We start from the raw sequence: 27541 nt of genomic DNA on the forward strand, positions 1-27541 counted from the left end.
CCGGCAGCCACCTTTTCTCCAGGCTGAACAACCCCAACTGTCTCAGCCTTTTTTCATATGAGAGGTGCTCCATCCCTCTGATCATTTTTGTGGCTCTCCTCTGGACCCGATCCAACAGGTCCATGTCTTCCCTGTGCTGAGGACTCCAGAGCTGGACGCAGTACTCCAGGTAGGGCCAGAGCGGAGCAGAGGGGCAGAATCACCTCCCTCGACCTGCTGGCCACGCTTCTTTCGATGCAGCCCAGGATACGGTTGGCTTTCTGGGCTGTGAGTGCACATTACCACCTCACGTCCAGCTTTTCATCCACCAGTACCCCCAAGTCCTTCTCCGCAGGGCTGCTCTCAATGCCTTCATCCCCCAGCCTGAGTAACGTCATTGTTTCTTCAGCATCCAGTTTTTATCAAGAAGTGTTCCTTGTATGTATATCTATTCCTTACATATATTATGTTAGAAATATTTGTAGAATAAGAGCAAATTTGGTTTTATATCACTGATCTTTAGTACTACCATCATTTGAGTTGAGTCAAGACAATTTGCAAATGATCAATCTTTCCAAAATCAGATGTACAAACTGCAGAAAAGTTCATATGTATCTGTAGCCATCTTCCAGTTGCATAGGCAAATTATTTTAGCAGTGCACTATATAGAAAAGAAATAGAAATAATCCTCACATTGTAGTTTGAGAAATTAAGAACAGCTTGAAATTCTTGTCATGATTAAACTTTCATGCTTACATGTGTTTCCACGTTGTATCTTTCTGATTATTTAAATTGCTAGTATCTATTGCTTTCTCTTATGTTCTTCAAAGATAAGTAAGGAGTATTTTTATTCCAAATTTTTGTTCATTTTATACATTTTTGTCCTTTAGTGGAAACTATGGCAACAGCACCACCAGAAGGCAGCTTTTTGTGTATCTTTCATTTTGAAATACCTATGATGTTTTGCAAGGCAGGGCAGGATAGAATTATGTTAGATAGTGAACTTATGTATCAATGTAATATTTTATATATAAAACACATTTTCAGTGACTTTATTTTTTTCATTACTTGCCATTGTTAGTCTGATTTCCAGATTCATTGAAAATTTTCATGTTACTGACTGTAATGAATCTAAGAAACCCTTCTGAATGTAAAGGCACATAGATCAATCATATTACTAAGTTGCAGTTAGAACAGATGTCCTTAAACCACTATAGAACAGATATACTAAAACTGTATTTTTATATCCTATGATAGTTTACCAAGGACTGAATATATGCTGTCAGTAGAAATCGTTGAAATGTAAGTTGTTTAGCAGCTGCTGTAAACTATGACAGCCAAAAAGGAATAAAATAGCTTTGAATATTATACATTACCCAGCATAGCTATCAGTTATAAATATGAAAGACTTCTATTTTAAAATGGATTTACTTCGAAGGAGAATTGTAAACCCTTGTAAAATGTGTGTGGGGCACAGTTCCAAATGAATAATATGTGTATGCAGAACTAAGTATTTTGAAAGACTTCATTTGACCGTGTCTTACCTGAATGATTTCTTAAACCTTAAGGTCTATGAAATTCCATATTAGCTTTGCAACAATATGAAAGACACAGTTGTATATATTGCAGAGTATAATGTGAAGTTTATACCCACACATACGCACATTATCCAAGAAAATTTGCAAAGGTTACAAAATATTTCTGCTTAAATGCCTTGCTTTATTCTAGGGATCCCGTAAGACCTTCCTGCCCTGTCAGGGAATTGGCCCATTCAGCTTCTTGGATAGCTGTTACCACACTTCAGACACCACTTCCTATATAACACAGACATTCTGGAGACAGATCATATATAAGAGCTTTCAGGATATCTTATTGCATATGGTCTCTGATTCTCAGTCAGAAATGCAAAGGAGAAGGAAGATTCTCCTGGATTGCTCATTGATATAGCCTAGAAGCTTGTAGCAGTATAATGCTCTATTAGCAGACTCCAAAACATGCTCACCACTAAGACCTGTCTTTCGAGTAAGGAGTACTCACAGAGAAGAAAGATTACTTTTTCCCCAAGCAACTTCCTAAATATAAATTCAGTCACATAAGCCTTGATCTGCAAAATATTTGAAAGAGTACTTCCAGATACATACCTAAATTGTGGAAGGTTTTCTGGCCTCATTTGTGATGTTTCAGAAAAGAAAACCACTTAACACAAAAATGGTCTGGCAGAACTGAAGTCTGACGGACAAGAGGAGTGATATTTAAACCCAGAATTATTCCAAGAGCTCAGTTTGACAACCCCTGGAGGGATCTGTTCACATCAAGTCAAATTGCAAAACTGAGGCAGACTATTCTTACTATGAAATGAGACTAAAAATTATTTAGACAGATATTCTGGTTCATAGACTGACTAATTCACTTTCTGTCTCATCCTCAGTCTTCCACTAGCCATCATTTGGGAATTGTACTATCCACCACCAGGCAGTGACTCATATTTGGCAGTAATTAGGATGTCATTCATCCTGAACATATATTTTACAACATCCTTCCCTACTTCCTGAAACCATGAGAACATACTCATTTTTGTATTGATTTCTGTAAAAAAAGCAATCGCTTTCATAATGCTTAGCATTTATTTTTAGCATTTCATGTACTAAATTGTACAAGTATTTTTAATGAATGCTTGTATTTTCACTTCTATTGCATTTGCTTCTGTGATTTGTTTAGAACTGCTTTTGTGGTGCGTGGTAATGGCAGGGGGAGCTCTTCTGGAAGCACTACATATATACTGAGAGAAAATGTATTTCTGAATTTTAGAATTCTTGAATTTTTATACCAGTTTACAAATATTGATCTTTCTTGGAAATAACTGATTTTAATGCCATAAACGAAATGTAGTTTGAAACCTTTTGGGTACATTCTTACAATGGGTAGGTAAGATTTGAAGGCTGTGGAAAATGATCATCTTTTGTATGAATATTCATACAGTCCACCATTAGATATTCATGAACGGCTTAATCCAGGTTTCAAATTGGCAGTGCCATAGAGAATCATATGTGCTTCAGCAAACTTTGTTTAGGACTGCTAAGATTACTGTTAATGGTTCTTCTGAGGAGAGAGGAACCATGCCTGCCAGCCCTATTAGCTCTGGCTCAGTGTTGTCTAGTCCTAAGAGTGGTTGTTTCTGCACAGGTCCTACTAAAGAGTTCCCGCACCTTGCTTCCTGTACACGTACAGTCCAGACTTTTCTATCAGACAAGACTTTGCTACCCTTCCTTCTCTGAAGTGTCCTGACTCTGTCCTAACACTCTCACAGGCAGTAGAGAGATGACCATGTGGCTGACTCTTTAATTCATATGTATTTCCACCCAGACCAGAATCATCTGTTAAGTTGTACTTTTGCACAGTTAGGATCTGAATATCCATTTAAATTTCACAGGTAAGAAAAAAGACTGTAAAGTTCTAATATCAGAAGCTGCAAATGTGTATGCTCATAAAAGATCTCTTACACACTTCTGAACATTCTGAAAGAATATTTGCAAATTTATTTTCTCACTATTATTTTTTGTTTTCCGTAGCCCATCAGTCAGGAGCATCACTATCAGAAAGAAATGAGCCCACTTTCTCATTCCAACCCACGGTAAGATTCCATTTATAGCCCAGGCAGTAAGGATTCAGTTAGAGTGTTCTGAATATTAAATGTGACATTCTTTGATTTAATCTTAAATCTGTTTTCAATTGCAACCTGCTCTCAGAGGGCTTTACTATTACTTGTTTTAGTCATTGTCTGCACTATGTCTGCATTGCCCTGGAACACTGAACTGAATTCTGCATGTTTTGGATGTACCACTGTGTATTTAAAGTACCTAACATAGGCCTTGCTCCTACATCTGCTTTGATGCGTGATTCAGCAAATCTTCCTCATATGACATACATACCCTCTCACCTATTTCTTTCTCCCTCTCTCCCTCTCTGCCTTGAAAGCTTAGAACTAGAATTCTGTATGTGACTGTAGGTGACAGGGAATCTATTTGTTACGAAAGATTTTAACGTTACTTATTTAGACAGGTTTTTTCAATAGATAGCCTAGTCAGGAGAGGGTGTTACAACACTGTGGGATAGTTCAAAGGGATCCTGTCTACAACATATTTTGGTTGTCAAGGATTTTGCTTGATGTGTTTTGTTTGGAATCAGCAACAAAATCCCTGTGACTTTAATATAAGGTGAGATGAAAACAAGGGGAGAGGGTGGCTAGAGAGAAATAATCAAACTGAGACAATCAAAATTAATTGTCCAGTTTCAGAACTGCCTTGTACCTGTGAAACCCTAACATCACTTTGTCAATTTTTTAACAGCCTGAACAAGAGGTGTACTTATTTGAAAAAGCAGTCCTATTTCACTTTCACTTGGTGTCAGTGTGGATTTTGCTTGTCCAAGTTTTAACTGGACAATGCACATGTGTTGGGAAGGATAGGGGGAGAGGACATTTCAGATACAACTTCCTTATCTTTTATCAACAGTCTGAAATGTTTTATGATAGCACACTGCCAGTCAGTTGTGCAGGATAATATGCATTTCTCCTGATAATCACACAGATGTTTTCAGTCACTTGTCTCACTTGCCATCCACATTTTTATGGATTTAAAATCTTCTTGTTAGATTTTATGAAGTGAACACTATGAAACTTGCTGTGCAAGTTCACCCAGATGCATCAGTTATTGCAACATGGAGCCATACGTTTCCTAGTGTACACTATATATTACTGGAGTTAAAGTGCAGTCCTGGATTCCTGTTCCCTTATATTGGTCTAGAAAACCTCACTGCCTTAGGTGCTACTTATCAAAGGAACTATCTCTATCCTTATGGATTGTTACAATGGATGAAGTGGACGGAGACACTTGACAATAGTCCACAGAGTAAGATATCAGGTACCTTGTGACTGACACTTTGGACTCCTTTATTCCAGAATTGCTTTCATAATTCCGATGGCATTAGAATTGCCTATATTTTAGTGCAAGCTACATTGTTTGTCTTCTTTTTGCCCATACATTGGTTGAGTCAGGTTTTATTAAGTTATTTTTGTGCATGTGCTAAAGCAATTTGGTACTCGGTACATTTTATATACTGAAAAACAGAATAAACACCATTATCTGTAAAAATAAAGCATTTCATCATATCAAGTTAATATGATCAACAATGAAAAGTTGTATTTCCATATAATAAAATTTAAAATAAAATAGTATAAATTATGACTTAGTTCTTATGCTATTTTAATCCAGTACACACAGTAGACTTAAATTTCTCTAGAAATCATTTTCGAGAAATGCAGGCAAAGTATTTGTAAAATACCTGACTTGCAAGTGCCTCATAAATTCAGTAGCCCTTGTGAACTGCCAGAAAAGCATTATTAGGCTGTAGATACAGAAGATGACAAAATTATGAGGTCAGTTTGCATCATGATATAAAAACTGGAGATGATGTGACTTGAATACCATTATTCACATTACCTTTCATTTATAATGGAAACTCTCTAATGTTTTTCACAGAGGGTGTGTACCTAAATGAGAGGGAGATATAATTAATGGTAATTCTGTAACTTAGTTCCTAAACAGTTTTTAAAGCCAATTTTAACAAGTAATGTGTGAGCAACTAGAAAATGTCTTAAGTCTTTGTAAGCCTACTGTAGCTATGTAGGGGAACACACAGAATATTTGAAAAATTGATATATCCTATGTAGATGAGCGGGTATAAATGCCATGGCATGGAGACAGTTATGTGATGCACTTACTGAAACAACAAATAGTTTGTTGTAAAGAGTGATAAAGAATTTGACAGGTCTCAAGTAACTTGAGAAAAGTGATAGTAGTGATATTTTCTGGGAAATGAAAAGAGAGCAATGTGGAAGCTATTGTCCAGTAAATGTAGCTTCTGTCCATAATAAGATAAAAGAACAAGCCAGGAAAGAAAGTACCTGTGAAGATAATGGAAATGCAGTCAATAAAAAGAGCCAGTGAGACTTATTTTCCATTGGTTCCACTGGGTAAAGGTCATAAGTCTGCCAAGAATATTGCTACTGCAATACAAATCACCTCCACATCATGCTGCTTTGCAAGGTGTAGAACCAGTTAATGAAAGGAGACAGGCTGACTGCAGAGGTTACAGAGCCAGATGAGCAAGATGATGTTCAGTGTTTCAAGCCTTAGCTATGCACTTCCCCCTGACTGATGTACTGTATGGCCCTAGCTGAACTTCAGAATTGCTCTCTTCTCTCCAAATAGGAAGCTGTAACTATCTTCTTCCAGTACAGGGACTGGAAATTGCTATGTACCTGGCATCTACTTAGTAAGCATTTGTCCTCCAAAATATTTGTGTGACATAGAAGGTTTGGAAGTTTCATTAAAGGAAATGCTGAAAGTAAGTAAATATTCTAGAGGAATTTAAGCTACACTGAACTGCAAAATGTAGAGCTGCTCTCTGAAAAAGATCACTTGAGCCTAATTTTATAAATAGATTTTCTGAACTTCTACAGATGCTCTTGAGAAAATTTATTTCTGATAAAAGCTGATTTTTCTGTCTTTGAGAGGGGTTTTTTGTAAGTTGAGACCTATCGTTATAAGCATTGCCTCCCTAGATCCTCTCTTGACATCCTACTCAACTGTTCCCAAGCTACCAAATAAAATTTCTTCCTCTGAAGTTCCAACAGCTGTTCCCCAGAAACCGCACTAAAGTAGGACACAAATACTTAAGCATTTCACTGGGTATCCTTTCACAAGAAGTATATTTTACTTAAGTAATTTTATATAAAATGTGCACAGCCAAATTTTCAGTTAGGTTTTACCCAGACATTTAACTCTACATGTTAAAAAAAATGTATTCTCATAGTGAATTGTGGGCACAGGTATTGGGTGATAGTAAATGTCTGCTTGATTTGGACTATAGCCAAGAACATAAGATCTGCACATAAAACACAGGCATCATTTTATGAGAAAGTCTATTGATCAGTGGTCTCAAACTAAAATATGAGTGATCAAGCTGTTTTTTATTCACAAATGAAAATAATTGTTAAACTGAAGTGTAATTTGTTGTCCCTATTAGTGGCTGGCAGGTTTCATATGTTAACAGCTCTAAATTCAACAACCTTCCCAAACAATTCTATATATGTGGGGCTGACAGCTTTTCCAAGGCTGGTTGGAACCTGCAGGAGTTAATTAGTATATCAGTCAATGAAAATTATCTTTTCAAGTATTGTCTGTGCGTCTGCTGTGGGCTTGGTCAGGGTTACCTGCACAGAATTAGCAGGAATAAATAGAACTCTACTCCCTTGTTAGCTCCACCTCTGTCTCTGCTGCTGGAAGCTCACGCTTGCCAGGCTGGTATGTGAAAGTGTGTGTATGCGTCAGTATATGGTGTAGCCTACCCATTCATTCCTATGTGTTGGAGTTTGCCCCACCTGATGGATGATGATGACCCAATGTGGGGACAGGAGAGGAGTCTTAAACCTCCTTGCTGATCCTGAGAGTCCATCTGTAGCTGATGATGTAGACTGTCAGCCCCCAAATTTCACCAAGATTCTGAAGAAGCGATGAGATATCATTTTGTCAGGCTCTCATCTACCCTTTCCAGTGTCTTGTTCTTCTCCATGACCCTCTGACCTGCATCCATGGAGGTTATTATCTCCATAGGTTTTGCTGTGAAAAATGAGTGTTACAGTTGCTCTGAAGTGGTAGGATTCAGGACCATCCTCAAGCCAGTCCAGTAGCTAACTTGTAAAATAAGCTAGATTCATCTGCTCTGTACATGCAAGTCAGTTGATTCTTCAATGGGATATTTTGTGTTTCAATTAGATTCCGTCCGTGGGTTTGTTGTGAATAAAAAAGAAACCTTTTAAAACTAAGGAGCATACAAGGTCCCTAAAATTTTAAGGAAAAACCAATGATATTGCAAAGTGTTTACTAAAATTGCTAAATCGAAGTATGATGCAATTCAGGCCAGTTGTCTAGATTTATGTTTTATCTATAAAAGGTGTCACCACTGTACTGTGGTTTAAGTCCTTTGTAGCTTTGCCACTTGTGGATGTAATATAAAGTTCCTTGTATCTGTAATTGGCTGATAAGGGCCCACAGTCTTTGACAAATGATTAATAGTCACTGACCTCACTTCACATGGGCTTGGTATGGGCTGACTAAAGCAAGCTGTCTTGTCATTGTAACCTACATGTGTTACATTAGCCTGATCAGGATGTCATCATTCTTCTTTCCTCTACAATCAAAAAAAAAACCCCCAAAACCCAAAAAACAAACCACCCTCTCTCCCCTCCAAAAAAAAAAAACAAAACCCAAAACTGACCCCCAAAAAGCTTAATAACGTTTTCTTCCCTTTTTTGGTAAAGCTATCTCTCCAATTATGATAAATGTTATAGATTTGAGATTTATCATCACAAAAGAAATGTTTCATTGATGTGGAGAGATTAATGTGTTTGAGGAGGACAATAACTATAAACTTTTCAGAAGAAGTTGTAGGTTTTACCCTAAGAGGAAAAAAAAGAACCCATATCCTTAATTACTACTTTATCAATGTCATTTTCTTATTTTTGTAATGATATGCATGCACAGTAGTTCAGATAATGAATCATGAAATGGATAAACACATTCCTTTAAATACATTTTTAACTTATTTTCAAACTTAATTATTGGTAGAATTCTGGTTTATTAGTTAAATATAATGAACACCTTTTTCTATGCATAACTCTGACCACTCTTGATTTTAGGAAGTAAATTATTTCTTGCACTTTCTTTAAAAGTTTCTGCTAGAGGAGTCTTTTTTTAGAACCTGTTGTTGCCATAAATGTTGCCATTATCATGGCACCTGAAATTTGCATAATATATCAGTGATTCCAGCACAAAAACACATCCACTGCAAACTCTCAAGTATTAAAAGTATGTTCAGCTTTGAGACTACCATTTAAGTACTCTCATTCGTCCCAGATGAAAACTAAACATTCCAATAGCTGATACATGTGGTGTTGTATCACTGAGAGATTCAGTAAGATTAAACTCACCTACAAAATGGTGCAGTAAAAGGATTGTAGCTGTAACATTTATTTGCTGTACAGCAGAACTTCTCCAACATGCATGCTGTGAAATTCAGACACAAAAGGTCTTTGTCTCCCATATTTCCAAGCAAAGGTTTAAATAGCAGAATAACTTAAGCACACTTAAAGATTGAGTTTTGCAAACAAAGAAGCATATTTATTTTTATGATTCATTACAAGATCAAAGCCATTCAACCCCATTACTTATGCAAAACAGACAATATTACATTATGAAGTTTTATAAAATTACACAACAGTTGTCAAAATAAGTGAACAAGAACAATGTATCACAAAATGTACTTTCGTTTTTCATTGTACTTGTGCACTTACTTTACTCATCCACAAAATAGAGCAATTTGCAATAGGTCTCCCAGTCGTTAATCTGAATTAGCGAAATTCTGCTGCATTTGTCAGGCTATAATATGCATGAAAAAGAACATGACAAAAGAAGCAAATGGCACAGGAAACATCTAATTGAAAAGGTTAAACTTTTTAATCATGATGGTAAAAAGCTTAGCTGCAAAAGGGTTGTTGAGAACCAAGTGGCTAACATGTAAAAGCTTGTTAAAATAATCCAAAAATGGCTTTCCCTTGTATGGGAATCTGAGAACATGAAAACGTGGCAACGTATACACTAAGGGTTTGAATATAAAACATGGCAAATGCTTTCAAACATGCTGTTGCATCTATGTTAATACAAGGTGGTTTATCTTTTTTGTTTTGTTTTGTTTTTGTAGCTTCAGGACTTACCGAGAAGATTTTTTTATTGGTTCCACCCTTTTTCTGAATATTCCTGGGCCATGCATACAGAGTTTTCTGTCCATACTTATATGTAGAGATGGAGGTTAGGCCGTAAAAGATTTTACATACCTCTAAGATCTCTGAGATTGAAAGGAAGAGATAGGCGTTATCTTGTAACAAGTCTGGGATTCCTTGTTCACAGCATGTTGCAATGTCTCCTTCAGCACCCAGTTGAACTGTTGCTATGGCCCTTCGCCTGTGTGTCTTCTTCCAGGGGATCTCCAGTGTTTGTGGATGACAAGACACTTCAGTCCAGCCACAAGCCAGCATCTAAGGTCTGAGTCCAACTTCTGACAACTCCTAGAGCCTTGGGATTTTAGGGTAGTTCACAGGGTAGGCAAGCTTCCAAATAGGTTTGTACCAGTTGTATTTTTCCCTTTTCTGGAGAGAAAAAACTTCCTACCACTAACCAGCCCCCCATCTATGAAAATACATATTTATTCCTCCATTCTCCTTCTGAACTGGAAGCTTATTTAAATACAAGCAAATCAGGCTCCTTGACTGACATCCCATACGCATACAACATTTTCTTACAGAGCAAAACTGTCTGGGTTTCCAAGGGCACAAATGTCCACCTCTCCCTTCCCTGCTATTCCAGTGTCATTTCTGCAGGAGTGTTGATTTTGATTCCTTTATGTTATTTTACATTTTTTATCTTTTTTATCTTTTTTATATTTTCTATATTTACATTTTTTATATTTTTATATTTACATTTTTTTATATTTTACATTGACAAAACTTGATGGTTTTGAAGAATTAAACTGAGGTTGCATACTTCTCACTTTGTGTTGATGATCAAGTTTCCGACTTCATGTTGTACCATTCATTGCATGAATATACTAAAAGGTCATAGTTTTCTTGCATACTTTTTTTTTTTTACTTTTCTGAAAAAGAAAGGTAGTTTTTACAGACTAGGAATATTCAACAGCATCACTTTTAACAAGTTTGATAATACTAAAGTTAGTGCTCTGTTGAGTCATGTCTCTCCATTGATTTTTAAAAGCCCACTGGCTCCGTGTCATCCATTAAAAATTAATGGGATGCAGCCTACATCCAAAATGCATAGAACAGTGAGATGCTGTTGGTGGCTGACTGTGGGGGAAAAGGAATTACTTTAACTGCAGCAAGACTCATTATGTACTAGATTCAGGTGTTTCCTGAACTGGTGGAATATTAAAATATAGGTTTTTTAAATGAATGGTTTATTTAATTGTTAAAAATACATAAAAAAGGAAGCACCCCTACCTAATGGACACTTCACAAAATGTGGAAATCCATTTGATTCACTGATCAATGAGTATCTGATGTAGTTATTAGAATTTACTTGCTTAAGATTATAATAACATGAAGGAATTTTAACACACCTTTGCAAATTAATTACTTCCAATTTATACAGCTGATCTTCTGATAAATGAATCAAAAATAGCAAAGAAAGGGCTAGGATTTTACTTAAATTAGGTAGGTGACAAAACACTGGCTTTCTCTACTAGTGTCATTTATATCACTAGTAAATATCAGGAATATAATCTAGCCAGCAACCTAGCATGGTGATGAACTAGAGGTTTAGTCTTTAAGTAATTTCCAATGTTACTGTCATTTAACAGAAGCTATGATAGAATTTCATGTATTTAACTATAAAACATTGACCAAATAGCATAATATATTAATCACTAAGCTGTTAAGCCTCCAAATTCAGGTAATTCATATTTTTAGACTGATGTACAAAACTATATGTTTTTAATAACCTGCACAAATTTATCATTTGACCTTTGATAATGAAAGAAAAACAGGATAGCATTAACAGGTCAAATTTTCAGCTAATACCATTCAGCACAATTATACTGTACGCACTTGTAATAGCACCTTACGCTATCTAAATACCTAGTTTAATAAGTAGACTTCACATCTCCTTTGTTATCCTTGAATCCAATCTAGCACCCATAAGCCAGTTAATTTACAGATTTAAGACTTTAAGAGCAGATTCAAGTCTTCCACACACAGTTGCACTTGTACTTATTATGATCTTTTTTTTAGTTACTAATTCATCGAAAAATAAATAATTTTGTTTTTAAGGAGGTGTCTCTGCCCCCATTAGAAGTATGGTGTCTGGGAGGCTGGACTTGCTGGAGTGGTTTGGAGGAAGAAAAAAGGCATTCTGGAAAAGGAAAAAGAAAGTTCCAGTAAGGCATACAGTAAATGAAGATATTATGTATTAGGGATGGAATGAATCTGTCACTTTGACGGATTGTGAGGCAAAGAACATATTAACAGATTACTCATAGTCAGAATGCAGCTCACTGTGAAAAATGTGCAGGAAATGATAAGTGTTGGTTTGTGCTGATTTAATGATATTTTGAAACTACAGTAACAATCCAGGAGAAGAATAATACCACGTAGCTCATGGCTTGCATTTTTTTAATCATCAATGTATTGCTAGATTGCCCTTAAATACTTTTTAAAATAGAGCTTTCAATTCATGCAAAGTCATATGGACGTGTATATTATTTATGTTATTTTTCAATATTTTTGTTAAAATTTGCATTCAAAAATCTGTGGTTTGTATGTATAAGTATACTCCATATTCTTTTGGTAGTATATCTTATTATTCTCTATACTCACTTAGTTTTCCATTTTAAAGATACTATTTTTCCCACCTGAGGCTGAGTAGCACTGAACAGTTATTGATGTATAAATTAACATTTAATGTTTCTTGGTTTATGGCATATTTGTGTAAAAACTTTAAGAATGTTCAAAATCTGAAGTTTTTTAAAGCATTTTAGATGCAATAATGGACAACTTAAGGCTCAGATAACTTCGCAATTATTACAGACATATGTAGTGGCAGGACCTGAAATTTTATTTCAACATTTTTTTCAAATATTATGATTGCATTTTGTACATAACACAAGCAAATCTTATTATTAATAGCCTACATAAGTCCTTGCTTCACTACTGAAACTACTATTGAAGGGTTTATTTCTATGGAAATACTTCTATTAAGAAAAAAACACCTTCCATTACGCATACATCTTTAATATATTACAAAGCAGAACCCAAAAAGGTGTGCATAGGTAATCAGATTTAAGTTAATGAAGTTAAACATATGCCTGAAGTTCAGCAGATGTGTAAATAATTGAAAATTCAGATCTTCTAACCTAGTGGAGCCTAAAAAGTAATGCATGCTCCAAAAAGTAGCAGGGAATAGGTGGGCAGTCTTACAAAGCTAGGTGACTTTTTATTGATTTATCTAAGAACTGAGTTAGTCTCTAACAACGTTTCTTAAATATATGTAATTAAAAACCCAAACAAGTGATAAAAATAGGTCTTTATTTTAGCCGAATTGAATATTTAGTCTATACTGAACCATACTTCTGATATGAGCTGGCACTTTGCATTCAGTGGATCATGGTAAGGTATTACTTACTCACTTTGAGCATTTGCAACAGAATTTGCTTCATGTGGTATTAAACACTACTAATACAACAGAAGTATGTGCTGAGATTTTAGTTGATAGTTGCACAAGATGTTCAAGAATTGGTCCTTTTTTCCTTAAAATATTTTTATACTCTTGATTCATACATTGGCATTCTCCGGCCCTCCATAGAGTTAGTCAAATCATCCATTGTAAAAAATAATTCAGCAAATGTGCTTCTCTTATTATCACTCAGGCACAAGCCAGTTCTCCTCTCATATTCATAAAGATTTACTAAGTAGTTTATGCAGTTAAATATAATCTTTTGTGTTCTTTATTGATTGTACTCTACACATGCTTAATAGTCTGTCAGTTTGATGTGTTCTTAATGATACAAAACTGATGTTGTTTTTTCATTCCCTGAATCAACATAATGTAGCCCTTGCCTTGCATTTTTTGAGTACTGCCAGGCTGACCGAATAATTCGAATATTCCTTTTAATTCCTGTATAGATTGTTGGATGAAACCATACTAAAACTTTGAAGCATTTTAATTTTGTTCATAATGTGGATTAAATGATCCTGTTGATTTAAGTAACATAAATTAAATCTGATCCAAAAGAAATGCGATAAAGTATGCCATCTCAATTCACAGCAATGTTAAAAATCTTTATACTAAGTGATTTGCCATTTTCTCAGTCCAGGCAATAGGATAGACTAGAAAGCAGAAATATCTCTAAAAAAATCAAAGTATCAAAGGTGTTCATTAAGATTTAATTCAAAACCCTCTGATTCTTCGGATTTCTGTTGATAGTAATAATTTTGAAACATTGTCATTGATAAGTGCTACTTAATAAAGCATCACTAATTTTCTCGACAGATTTTACTGATACATGCCATTTTCTGCAAAATTAAACATACTGTCATAAAACTGAAAACAATGTTCATAAGTCCAAAAGATTGTTTTGCTTTCCATCACAGTTCAGCTACCATGTGATATTTCAATATATGACAATTATTTTCTGAAAGTATTTTTTTAAGAAAAGACCATAATATAACAAGATTATAGAACATTTTTTTATTCTGTTTTGGTATGGAGAATAGCTTTCAGAATAATGAAGAATTTCAGTACAAGTATTAAAGGTGCATGATACTTCGAATGGGTGTGGAAGCTATTCTAAACCTTCATACAATGCAACTCACAATGTCAAAAGACAATACTTGGCATTCCACGTTGTTATCAGGAAAGCTCTAGATAGTTTATTGCACGTTGATTGTATTGATTACAGCTGGAGGCATTGATAGCATAAATAGAGTGTCTTTAATTAGTCAGAATGTGTGATTAGCTTTTCTGTTTTAAGGAGATGAACTAGCTTCTTAAAGAAGTTCCCCCCCAAAATATTCTTTATTCAGTCAGAATAAAAACACAATAAAGGGGAACACAGGCCAGTCTGCATTTCTCAGAATATTGCTGCTTGTCTCCATGCTGGGCTCTACTTTTAAGCAAGGTCTACAAATTTTTCAGGATTTTTGTTTTTGTTGTTGTTGTTGTCGTTAAATGAACTCATACACTCTCTCACAAACACATGCTTTAGCTGCTTCCTAAAAGCAACTGCAGACTTCATTGTGGAAAAGTCCATTTTGACTGCTAGACTACAGCTTCTACCAGAATTACCACTGTAAACCCACTTTTCAGAAGTTTATCAATCAACTGCCAGTATTTACTCTCTACTGCAATTTGGCCAAGAAGATTTCAGCACACATGAGATTTTTTTAAAATTTATTTTCAATATTTTAGGAGAAGTTGATTTAAACATTGCTAACTAACTTGTGGAAGTAATAAACCAGTTTTTAACATATATATTGTGTGAAATGTTTCAAGCTTAAAAGTAATATTAAGTCAACAATGAGTCCCTAATGCTGTAGTGTTTTGATTACTTGCCTTGGTGAGAGGGGTTTGAATAGCAAAACTATTAGTTTTTCTTGGATATTGAAAGAAAAAAACATGAACTGAATCTAGACTTAATAGGAAATATTAAATTTGCCTGCACATCTTTGTTGCCTCTCATAAATAAAAACTCCTTTGCCTCCCTTTGGAACCATCAAAATCCCTAGATCTTACACTTGCACCTCCTAGAGAAAATAATTCATCTACTGATCCAGATGCATCAAAATAAATATAAAGATGAAACTGAACAACTCCTTTACACAAGAACTGACTCCAGTAAATGAAGGACAAAATCATCCAGCTACTCACAAATCATCCCATCTCTGATTTCTCAGACTTCATCTTTCAGGAAGATCTTCCAGAGATGAGACTTCAAACTAAAATTCATAAATTTTCTAAGTAATAACTATTAATTTAACAGAAATACTGGTTTAATGACACATGATTACCTCTCTCCTTCAGTGTTCTCTAAATGAATTGTCTCTTTTCCATTGGGGGTAATTGCCTTATTATCTTTCCTTCCTTCTTACTAACATCCTCTCTGCTTTCCAGGTACGAACTATTTTCTTTAGAAATTCTCTGGTACATATTTTGTATGAAAAACACGTATCTTTAAACTCTTCTGTTTTGTGCCAGACCTGTAGAACTGCATATATACTCTAAAGCTTCTTTACTTTTGTAACTACATTTTTTTGGTCTGACTGAGGTAATTCTCTTTAGAAGCAAGCACTGTCTTTCCTCTGTCCTTGCGCCACTTTTGCTTCAGCCATCTTCCTAGCAGAAATATTTTAGTTCTCCTCCGGATCTCAGACATCACTGTCTTTTAAAAAAGCTGTAGTGAATTTGGAAGAAAGGGTAGCTTGGGAAGCAGAGATGTAGATTAGCACTAATAGTGCTTCCTTACCTTCTCTAAAATTGCCACAGTTTCTCCAAGCGATTGCCTTTGCTGACATTGTGTTTCAGTGCAATTGCAGAGAATCAGGTAAGTGATAATGCTTCGTGCTCTCTGACTATATCCTATGAGCATGGTCAGATTCTAGTGTTAGAATTATGTTGGCTGATTCTGAGGCAGCACACACCACACGTGCAAGTGGCAGAAATGGAAAATACTTTCTACCATGCCACTGGATATCATAGCATGCATTTAACTGTCATTCCTAAAAACTTTTGAAGCTTTGGTGTAAACAAAGAGTCTTTGGCTATATTCAGGGAATGCAATATGGTGAGCAATGACAGAGAGGGCTAATAATGAGATGTCTAGGCAAGCATGTTGCTGTGTGGATTAGTTGTACCAGTTCTCACTGGCATTAGCTGAACAGCAGAAGAGGAAAAGGGTTGGTTGTGAAGTTAGCCATATATGTTAAAATAACATGATGGTGTAAAAAAATTTTGAAGTATTTTTTTTTACATATTGAAATGATGGAAAATTCAATATCTCTTCCTTTAAATCTGCTATACTGCTTGCTGGATTTCTACACCAGCAGTTCTGTTTCCTGAGGCAGAAAATTAGTTTTTTCCATTTTGACTGAAAACAGATAGGTGGTTGTCCCCTGATTCACCCCAGATTATGCATACATGCCAACAGGAGATGATGTGGAATCAATAACAAGTCCAGAAGTAGCAGAAAAACTAACCAAAAAAAAAAATGCAGTTGGCATATTTTAGCAATTAAAACACATGACTGAGCCTTGCCAGATCTCTGTCAGAAGCAAATCTTACATGAGATCATCAAGGCTTTTCAGAAGGTAGAAGTACGTTACCTGTTTACTTGGTGTTGGACAGTTGAGTTGAGACAGTTACAGTTTGGCAATGTGAAGAAATCTGTCAAGCTTTGGAAAAAATCATCCCTTCTAGGAGAAGCCATGGATGTTGAAGTTACCTCTACAGCTCTGGCTAATCTCCCTGGCCTCTAGCACAAGTTTGCATGCATAATGTTATAGTGCCAGCTGTTGGAACAGCCATGGCCAGACATAAGTTGAATCAACCCCAAACCAAGTTTAATTTACTCTGTGGAGCTGCACTGTTCCCATCAGCATGAAGCAAACATAAGGGAATTTAAAGACCCCTTTTCCCTTCCATTCCCCTTGCCTTGCAGTAAAATAAGTTGTTCAAAAAGGATGGATCTGGTTCTATGAAAATGAGATGATTTACTGAGGCTCCTCGAATTCTGTGTTTAAGTGTTAACTTGCAATTATTTAGCCTAGTTAATGGTTATATGGAAGCTTTAATGTGTTACAGCTCTTTACTGTTGAAGAGGAGAGATGGGAACTTAAGGAAACATCAGCTATGCACAGTGTACAGAGATTAATTTCATATATGAAAAGAATTACAAAACATGGTCACCTGCACAAAGAATGTTTTAACTTTGTGGCTTAGATGTGTCCTTCCAGGGCTATCCTTCTCTGATAGTATAATGTGAGTGACTTCTTCAGTGAAAAAATCTGCAGTTCAGTTTGCAATAAAAAGCAGTAACAATAAAAACAACTGTTCTGTTTTCCTTTTTTTGAGCTGTAACAATCAAAGACAGTGTATCATAAAGTGGTGTATGTGAAATGAACTTTGAACTTTGCATGAATGTATGATAACGTGAAAATCATTTTTAAAAGCTATCACAAAGTAGTGTTCAGGAGAGACATAAATTGCCTATTAAATTGAGTAGGTGAAGAAAATCCATACTCCCTCCTCTATAATAAAGATCCTATCAAAATTTTTTTCTTTACAGAAGCAAAATAGATGTGTGACAGCTGTGATGAGTCCTCTGTATAGTCTTGCCAGTAGCTAAAATCATGTTATGCTCAGTAACAAATTTTTATTTACAACATATAACATTTTATAACAATAAAATTGTTATAAACAATTATTTATAATGTATTTACATAACAAAGCTTTTTTTCCAGTATCAACAATACTATCAACAATAACATCCTGACAATCCAATGTTTCCTTCTTAAAAACACTAGAAAGCTGTTAGTAATATTATTCTTAGCTCTGATCACTAATTCCCTTTATTGAAAAATTTTAAAGTTAAATTAAACTGGAAAGATTAAATTATTTAATACAAATCAGCTGTCCCACAGTTCATGACCACTGAGTTGGTATCACACTGTTAGTGGCATCCATTTCATGTCTAAGCTCAGCTCTAATTTGCCAACCATCCACACTGTGAATGATATACTACTTGCTATGTCACCCTGTTAACAGGGAGCTCCAAGCAGTGCCAAGTCAGTGGTAACCAAACACCTCTTGTGATTGTCTTTAAGGCTTTTTCCTTAGAGAGGGTAAGGATTTTTAATCAAATTGACCCCCACAGTCTCCCATAAAACAGAGGTTGTTCATCCCAAGTCTTTATTCCTCAGAAAAAGACTCTCATGAGTTCTACAGGCTTTCAAAGTATAGCTCTGTAGGTTATGGATCACACCTCATGTAGACCTTTTGCTGAGGGAGCAATACCAGCTGAAATCTGCAAAGCAAACCTGACTTAAAACACAGAATTTAGTGTGAACAGAACAGGTGAAAAGGCTGAGGAAGGAAGGAAGCCTTAATGTTTAAGAATTGTATTAACTCTGAAGTTTGTGTTTATAATAGTACAATCCAGCTTGATTTTGTTTCATCATGCTCAACAACCTGCAATTTCCTTTGAATTTTGTTTTAATAATCAAAAGAATGTGAACAAACAGGAACACAAACTGTGCTTTTAGGAATGATATTTTGGTTTGTGTTTTTCAGGGACTGGTTGAACCTGTTCAGTCCTCCCATCGTGCCTGGAAGCCAACAACTGGAAGAGCACACTAAATCTTCAACAAATCAGAGTATTCCAGGTAGGAATTTATGAAGACAATGAAAGGGACCTGGGTAGAAAGACATTTCTAAATGCTGTTTCTGTACTCATGGTGCTGCCTTTTCGTAGTTTTCTATACTGATGCATTTTGGTTCCAAGTTCTTTTATTTATTATTCTCAGCTCAAGCTAGCAGAGTTTTCCATGCAGTATTATTTGCCTCTGATAAAAGAATAACTTATGCAGTTGCAGTTTCCTAATGTTCTGGCTTGATGCCGGTTAACTCATAAAAACTGCATCTTATTTGTTTAAAATAAGGAATTTATGCTAGTGGGGGTGGCAAACCTATGAAAGAATGAATGCAAAGACTAAACATTCTTATTCAGAAGCACAATTACACTTATGTAAGTGATACTTCTCTTATGAAGAAAAATTTCAGATTTAGCCTTAAATGAAATCTCAGTGTGACTTCCTGAATAAAGACTGTTGTCACCACCTAAAGTGTTATAAGTTTTTGTTTATTAATGGTGTTTGCTTAGAGAACAGCAGAGAACTTAGCTGAAACTGGAAAGTCAACAAGAACAGAAAAAACAAATACCTTGTTTTCTTCAAATGCCCTTTTTTCTTATCAGTTGGCTTAGGAAACAGGGTAGATATCTACATTTTTCTTCAAGTCTGGGGAATTCAATGGGAACTCTCATAAATCTGACCTGTGTATTTTGGCTGCCCAAGGGATGAAGATGTCTCAGTGATTTACTGTCTAAAATAGATTATGCCCCTCAAATTGGGAATGTTTTCATAGATGTATATTTGTAATTGTTTATGACAGCAAAATAGAATTTTGCTGTCAGGAAGGGACCTTGCTTTGAAGAATCAAATAATATGTTTTGTTAAGGGTCCTAAGTAAGCCAAAGAGAATAGGACAGTAGTCCTTGAGTTAAAGGCATGTTGGATATAAATTTGTGATAGGCCTCTGAGAATTTTTTTATGTTACTGTGTGAAAATGCAGTGCCATGTAATTAATACGTGTAATGCTTATCAGATTAGATTGTACCCATCAAACATCAGAATCTGTGTGTTTTCCTAGATAACTTTGTTTAAAAAAATCTTGATGGACCATGGTAACTAGGTGGTTTGGAGTATCATTTTTTAAAAAGATGCAAAGTAGGTCATGTCCTGTGATATATCTCTAGCACTTTGAAAAAAAAGCTTTTTTTTCTTAATCACTTCACTTGCGGTTAGTTATTTGTGTGACAAAAGAAATGTTTTACTACTGACAGTTAAGTACCAGATCTGATCAACAAACTGAATGCTCAGATTAATTCCAGAAAATTCTGCTGCCCTACTCACTTTTTTTTTTTAAATATCACATTAGAAAATGAGTTATTTCTCATCTTGGGAAGTGTCTTAAGTGTCACAAGATTATTTTGTGTGTGTGCAGTTTTCCAGTATTCCGAGTATCACAGGATAGCAAAAGCATATTATCGGTACTGAAAATCTGCAGTGAATCATAATCTATTCAAGATATTAATTTTATCTAGAAGTATCCTTAAAGAAAAATAGATAGTATAGCATTAGTGTATTTATAAAGATTTTTTAATTCTTATATTTAGAAAAAAATCTTTTAAGTTGGGGCATAACTTTGGGGAAAAAAGGTGATTCATTTCTAAGAAAGCATTTTATTCTACAGTTCCTTTCTTAACCTTTGCACTATCCATAGTACATAGTTAAATAGGGAGATGTAATGAGTAGTCTTCTATTCAACAGGTTTCACAAGGCAATCAAGAGGAAAATGTAGACTCATAAATATGTTAAATTTCCATAGATTTTTTCCTTACTGGGCATTGATATTTCTGATTTACAGACAATTTCATTTATCTTGACATAACAATTCATACAAGGAAGTTTCTACAGTAAGTGACAAAGGCAGAGCCGTAAATTCTCTGAAACTTTATTGTATCTTGTTACTTGTCTTAAGATAGTGGTCTAGGAACCACAGTACTGAATAGTCTTCTTTCTTGGACTACAGCTGTTGACAGTAGTCATATGGTAACCCTGCAGTACATAATTACAGCATAGATTTGAGCACTGCAGTTCAATGTTCAAGGATCGTATCGGAGAAAATATTAGGAGTGTTCTTTTCAACATCCCTTCTGCTGACACCTGATCCAGTGCAGTTGACTTGTATCAGGGTCAGAATATGATCTATGTATCTTAAAGTGAGATTTGCTACAAGCCATTTTCTAATATTAAGACTTAGAATAGAGTGAAAAGGGAAACCATTTTAGTTCTCCAGACTGTGGTGACTATGTAAAAAATAACACAGTTATTTGTCCGTTTATTTCAGAGTTCATATAAAGCTGCTATATGCCTCCTCCATTCTTTGTTATCCGAGTTTAGACATCTTGAGCAAAAGCCTTTCTCCATAAAAACAATAGCTCCCCTGATTTCAGTGGGGCAGAATTTCATTTAATATGACAGTTATTCAGAGGTAGTAACTATCTTCAGTCTTCTTTCAGCTCAGAACTAAAAAATACTCATCCCTCTATAATCTACAGCACAGACTTCAGTTTTTGTTTAAAATCAAGTTATTTTCTAGCCTCGAATACTGTTTAATTTTTTAGTGATTTAAGAACAAAAGCTTTGATTTTGCTTTCACCATGATATTCAAATTAAACTGTCAAGAGGTTTTTTCATGCAATCCTGAGCAGCTTCAACCTCAAAAGCGTGGATGGTGGCAGCATAAACAGCTATGGAAATTTTCTTTGAAAGTGACTTGTTTATCAGTTAATTTGGCTGTGGATACTTCATTCCTACATATGGTCAGGTTGTACACAATATACCATTTGAAAGTAGAAACATGCCTTTTAACACAGCCATTACACATTAGTTGAGTCTTGTAGAAGAATGTCACTTAATTCAATTAGTACTTCTTTTTAGAAAGTAGAAGAACAGAAGTGAGGTTTTCATACATTTTTTTAATCTGTTCAAAACTTAATACTCCATGCTTCCATTGGAAATCTGTTCCAACATCTAGAAACACCTTAAAATGCATTTGCAGACATTGTGAGATGCTAAAAGAAGCCTAACTTTAAAAACAAAATACATCTAGAAAACTAAGTTCTCATTCAAATGGAAATACATGCAAGGAATTATTGCTATAAAGCTATAAATCCAGCTAGTCCTGGTTGCAATCTAATTCTGATTTGGTATGAATTCAAGGCATACAGGGAAAGAGGTGTACACCTGATGAGGCTGAAGAATTTCTTATTCCTAAATCAAACCAGGGAGTATATGGAGAGGCCAGTTCTAAGGTGAAGAGGTAAGGAGATTTAAGCTTGGAGAAGAAAAGAGAATCATTTTGAAGAGAAGCATAGGCAGGGAAAAGCAAACTAATAAAAGGAAGAATTCAGTGGAAATAACAGCATGGTTTCAGGTGAAAATGTAAGGCTATGTGAGGGAATGAGGCATGAATACCATTTGCTTGTGTACTATGATCTGAAGTGTAGAAAAAGACATTCAGTTCTACGCCTTCTTTCTGCACTGCATAACTTTTCTCAAGAGCTATCCAAAGAAAATATCTCAGTTAACCTCATTTAGCTTACCAGGCCTTATGAAGTACCCACAGCAGGGAGGGCAACAATTTAGCTTTACCTTTTTACCTTTGGTTACAGCAAAAGTTTCTTTCTGATGGCATTTGTTAATGCTACTGAGGAAACAAAAATGAAATCTCTTCCAAAATGATAAAGTGCATGCTTCTTCTGTATGCATTAAATGCACCAACCTACTTTCTGGTCTCTAGATAATGTAACCTATATATCGTTGTGTGATCCTGGCTGTAAATAGATTCTGAGCGTTGTGAAACTGCTGCTGTTAGCATAACAGGCCATTACTTATTATGACGTGTTAGGGCATACAAAGCATTGAGCTTTTGTATTAGCAGTCTGAGAACGAGATGAACATTTGTGATGGAATTCAAGATACAGATTGTGTTCAACTGTGCATTTCCTATCAAAAAGCTATAGATCATGTAACTTAGATTTAGCTTGTATGAAAGACAGACAGGTTTAGAAAAGGAGCTACAATACATAAAGTGTCTGTAATAAAAGTCTGTATGGCTTTATTGGGGTATTTTAGGCTAAGGATTCGTTTCTGTTACCTGAAAGCATTCTTGCATTTTACATAACTTTAGACAACCTAGATTTAAAATTTTTATTGTCTGAAACAATCTTATTTCCTCTCTGATATTGAAAGCTCTTTTGTATGGATTTACTTATACTAGACATTTAGGTGACATACTGGGTACCAGACATTCAAACTCTTTCATTCTTACAGGCCTTAAATATGCACTGACTGTCTTTGTTCATGCTAAAACATTACTGTTTAAGGTCATTGAGAAAAATACCACTTAGGAATACTTTGATGCACTGTCAGTAAAGGTACTTGTGGTGAACTGCTCCACCGGACTTTGTAAAGTCCAGTCATTAAGCAAACACTGACTGACATCATTTCACCTCAAATAAATACAAGTCTTCGGAAATATAGTAAAAACGTGAATTGCTGTTATCTTGAAGGTAACAATTCAGAAGTCAGAAGATTACACACTTTAAAGAAAAATTCTGTCACATCTGACAGGTATTTCCATGTTATTGTCTAAGTGAATAAGAGTGATTTATTCTTACTTCTCCCACTTGGCACAGGTGAAGACCTCAATGCTGAAGATGATGAGGAAGTTTTGACTCTTTTGTATGATCCATGTCTGAACTGTTACTTTGATCCAGATTCTGGGAAGTACTATGAATTGGCATAGTCAGATCATGAGAGGATATCATTTTGTATTCAGAGTAGGTTTATCTTTTAACTGTTTGTAAAGAGTGACTGAGCTGTATAATTTATCATGTAGCTTAAAACTTGAATTAACCAATAGTTTTGCAAACAAATAAATATATTTTGTAAATAGTGTCTTATTTTTATAGTTTTGTATTAAGGTGTAATGCAGTGGAAGATCACATAACATAAAAGTTCCTTGTGACTAATACATTTATTTGTTAGTCTAATTTATTTCCAATATTCAAAGGTTCTATATGGAAACAAATGAAGTTGAATCAAGGAGGTTTGTGGTGTTTATCTGTAAATTGTGTTTTTACTCAAATAAAAAAAAAAATTCATTACTTGCTTGCTGTGTATTTTTAATTGGGTCTGAGCTATCTTATTCCTATACAGCATGTTGTTCGAAGGCCTCCATTTCATAAGCTCACTCTCTCCCTTTAGTCATCAGAGAACGCAGTATTTTCCTTCTCTTCAAGAAATTCTCTACTGTTGCATATTACAGTAATGGGATGATGTCAAAGCTGTACAGTGGTACAGTCTGGTGCACCTTACGGTGTGTGCATGGGCAGTTTATAAATCTAGACCACAACAGGGTGAATGGCAGGCTCTGAGAGTGCCAGCTACTGTCTACTTTGCTGATGTAATTTAACATAGGACTGAAGAGCAGTAAGAGTGATTGCTTCAACGCTCAAAAATTTGAGCCTTTTTTCATGTAAGGCAAGAAGGTGTGTATATGATTCATATGGGAAGCTGTGTTCAGAGCGCAGGTCTTACATGTTTGTATTAGTTTTTCCATTATACCTTGCAATAAAAGAAAGTAATTTGTTTAACCGCTCTGTATTGGGTTTTAGTCCAGTTTTCAGTGAGGGTCCTGAATTTCCAACTTAGAGTTTTAAATTGCCTGTGTCACTGTGCAATTTTTTTTCTGTGGTATATAAAATATCCCTTATTGACCATGGAGAAAGACCATAGATATGAACCAGACTGTACGTAGCCTTTGAAAATGAAATCATTATATGAAATGAGTAAAATACTGTGCGTGGAGATATGTCAAGCTTTGTCTGTTCTAAAAACCAGTTAACCTGATCCTGATGTTTCTGCATTGCCATGGCTGCTACTTGGCTCCAAGCAGTGCCCGACATTTCCAGCCCCAGTGCAAGGGAGATTCTGCAACACTGTGCAGTGCTGCTTGCCACTACTGGCCCCCCGCAGCCGACAGGACACTTGCTCAAAGGGTAAATAAATGATTAAAAAATCAGCTGCCTGGTATTGAAGAAAAGGTGTCGGGCAAGGGTTGCCCATGAAACAACAAGTCCAAAGAGTTGTGTTGTAATGCAGTTGAGTTAGTGGAACAGCTTTGAAGTCCACCAGTTCAGTACATAACAGTTTTCTGAAGACAGTTGAAGGGAATGTCAAAATCACATGGCAAAAGTGACCTATAGGCCTTTCTGGTGATTCTTGTTTTAAGTTTCTACTTGATTATATCCAGTGCTGTTCCACTGTAATTATTTGCAAGCTGATTACTCAGTGAATTTTTAAGAATAATGTATTTGAATGTCATAAAGTGAGCTTAGTAAGCTCACCGGCAAGTGATTTAAAATTGTATGTCTGTAAATTATATGTAATTATGGATCCCAGTTAATGAATATCCTAGAATCAATTGAAAATGCACTTGTTAATAGTGACTTGGCATAAGATCAGATTGTGTATTTGGCTTCTGTGGCAGGTACAAACATATCATCACAAATTGATTCAAGTAAGAGTAGCACTGAAATCCACAGGAAGACAGATACTGTGTTGAGATAATTTACTTACCCTGCCTTAGCCTGTTTCTCCCAGAAAGATTTGTACCTGTTCTTGCTAATGCCATAATCAGTTTAAAAGTTCAATGAAATCATAATTTTGACCTTCAAAAATCAGATGCTAGCTTGTACATGCTTGTGCATATCTAACCACTTTCTTTTTAGCATCACTTAGTGATCAGGACCATGCTCCCTGTATCGGTGGCAAGGGCTATTTAAAATGTGTTGTTAATTTTCCTTTCATAGCCACATGTCTCACAGGAGCGGTTGGATGTCCTAGGGCACCACTGTGAATTCAGACTGGGTCACTGATGCTGAGATAACCGCTCACTTTGGGAAAAAAAAAAACAACACCCACCAACAAAATGCTGGCTGCAAACCGGTCTCTGCTATTTACGAGGCAGAAGTCTGCAAAGGTCCAGCGGGTTGTCTGCTGATGCCTGGCTGGGTGGATATGCTTGTCCTGGCTTCACAGCAGGCAATCACTAATGTGTCATGTACAAAAGTGTACCAGTGGACATCCAAAGCTTGGACAAAAGGGAGACCTTGGACTCCCTGCCTTTAACGAGATGACGAGGCAGGCGGGTAGCAACTCCAGGTTCAGGGTGAGTCCTGTTGCAGACAGGTTCATAGGCAAGTCCCGATACACTCTGTTTTCCTGTCATTAGCACAGTAGTATTTTATAGGTAAGTCCTGCTTTTCAAAATCAGCAGTTTGGGATCCTTGCCCTTTGTGTTCTAGTTAGCAGCTTTATGTCTTCAACATCCGTGGGGATTGATTGCCGTGGTGCTGTGAACAACACCTGTGAGCTGAACAGCACGAAAGGCTTAGCTGCAAGGACTGTAAGTTTTGCTCACGATGTTTTTCTTAATCATCATCCTGTGAACTTAGAACTAAAGCACTGCTGGCACGCCTCATGCTTTTTGTTTAGCCAATTTGTCAAAGCCAGCATTTATGGCAAGTGATGAAGAACACAGAGATTTGCTTCTAGCAGTCATGTGCAATGTTTTAGTCCATGAGAATCCCATAATTCTCAGTAGAGTGTGCTTTCCAACAGGTAAAAAGACCTGTGTCTGGGCATAAAGCTTCAGGCCAATGAAACTGTCCACAGGGATTTATTTCTACAGATCCAGCATCAGTTATGATTTTGGGGAACAGAAATTCTGAGATGCAGTAAATTTTAGTAAGGCTTCATTAATGTTTCTTAGATGTGCATTGAAAATAGAGGAATTGAAGTTAGCTCGGCAGAGCTGCTGGAGTCAGCAGATCACAAGTCAATCAATTGGTCTCTCGGGCCTTTCTATATTCCTTACGCACGTGAGGTGTGACAGACATCTCTGCTTTGTTTCCGAGTTCCTAAAAAACATGGTCGACCAGCTTTCAGATAGTTCAGGAGGAAGAAGAAATCTTTAAAACGCTTCTTAGCCACAGCCCAGAGCAGCGTGTTTCTATGTTGCTGGAATGATTCTCCCCATTTCTCATTCTTTTTGCCTTAGGTCCATCTACCAAGGTTTTCTCCGAAGCCCAACCAAATAATCAGGTTTCAGCCTTTAGATCTCTGTGGGCTGCGGCTGCAGTGAGTTGCAGGTCACAGACAACCTGGTACATGTGAGCACCAGCATGGGCTCCTCCAAGCAGCTGCTAGAACTTTCTGATCTTGCAGTACTGTCATTTGTGCCCAAGTACTGTCTGTACGTGTGAGCCTCATTATGCCAAACAAAGAACACACTCTGTCCTAAGGAGCTTACAGTAGGACATCAATATTGATTTTTTTCCCTTCTGCTGCCGTGGTTACTAGGTGAGAAAACATGAAAAGTCATGCTTTATTATTCACATAGCCTTCAGCCATAAAGCATTCTGTCTAGCAGCACATCCTCTAAACTTTGGGTCAAATGGCAAGCTTGCACAGGCT

The 27541-nt window shown here is 36.0% G+C and overlaps 1 protein-coding gene across 2 annotated transcripts in view; it reads left to right on the top strand.

The window, feature by feature from the left end:
* CFAP20DC (CFAP20 domain containing) overlaps positions 1–23807 on the top strand; it is an 82648-nt gene extending 58841 nt beyond the window's left edge. For both annotated transcript variants that reach the window (XM_075052899.1, XM_075052900.1), the window contains 3 exons: positions 3549–3610; positions 18948–19039; positions 23698–23807. In XM_075052899.1, coding sequence (XP_074909000.1) covers positions 3549–3610; positions 18948–19039; positions 23698–23807 — 264 coding nt within the window. The remainder of the gene's footprint in view (positions 1–3548; positions 3611–18947; positions 19040–23697) is intronic.
* Positions 23808–27541: the final 3734 nt, after the last annotated feature.

The sequence above is a fragment of the Buteo buteo genome, chromosome 21 (assembly GCF_964188355.1).
Source record: "Buteo buteo chromosome 21, bButBut1.hap1.1, whole genome shotgun sequence".
Taxonomy (NCBI): Eukaryota; Metazoa; Chordata; class Aves; order Accipitriformes; family Accipitridae; genus Buteo; species Buteo buteo.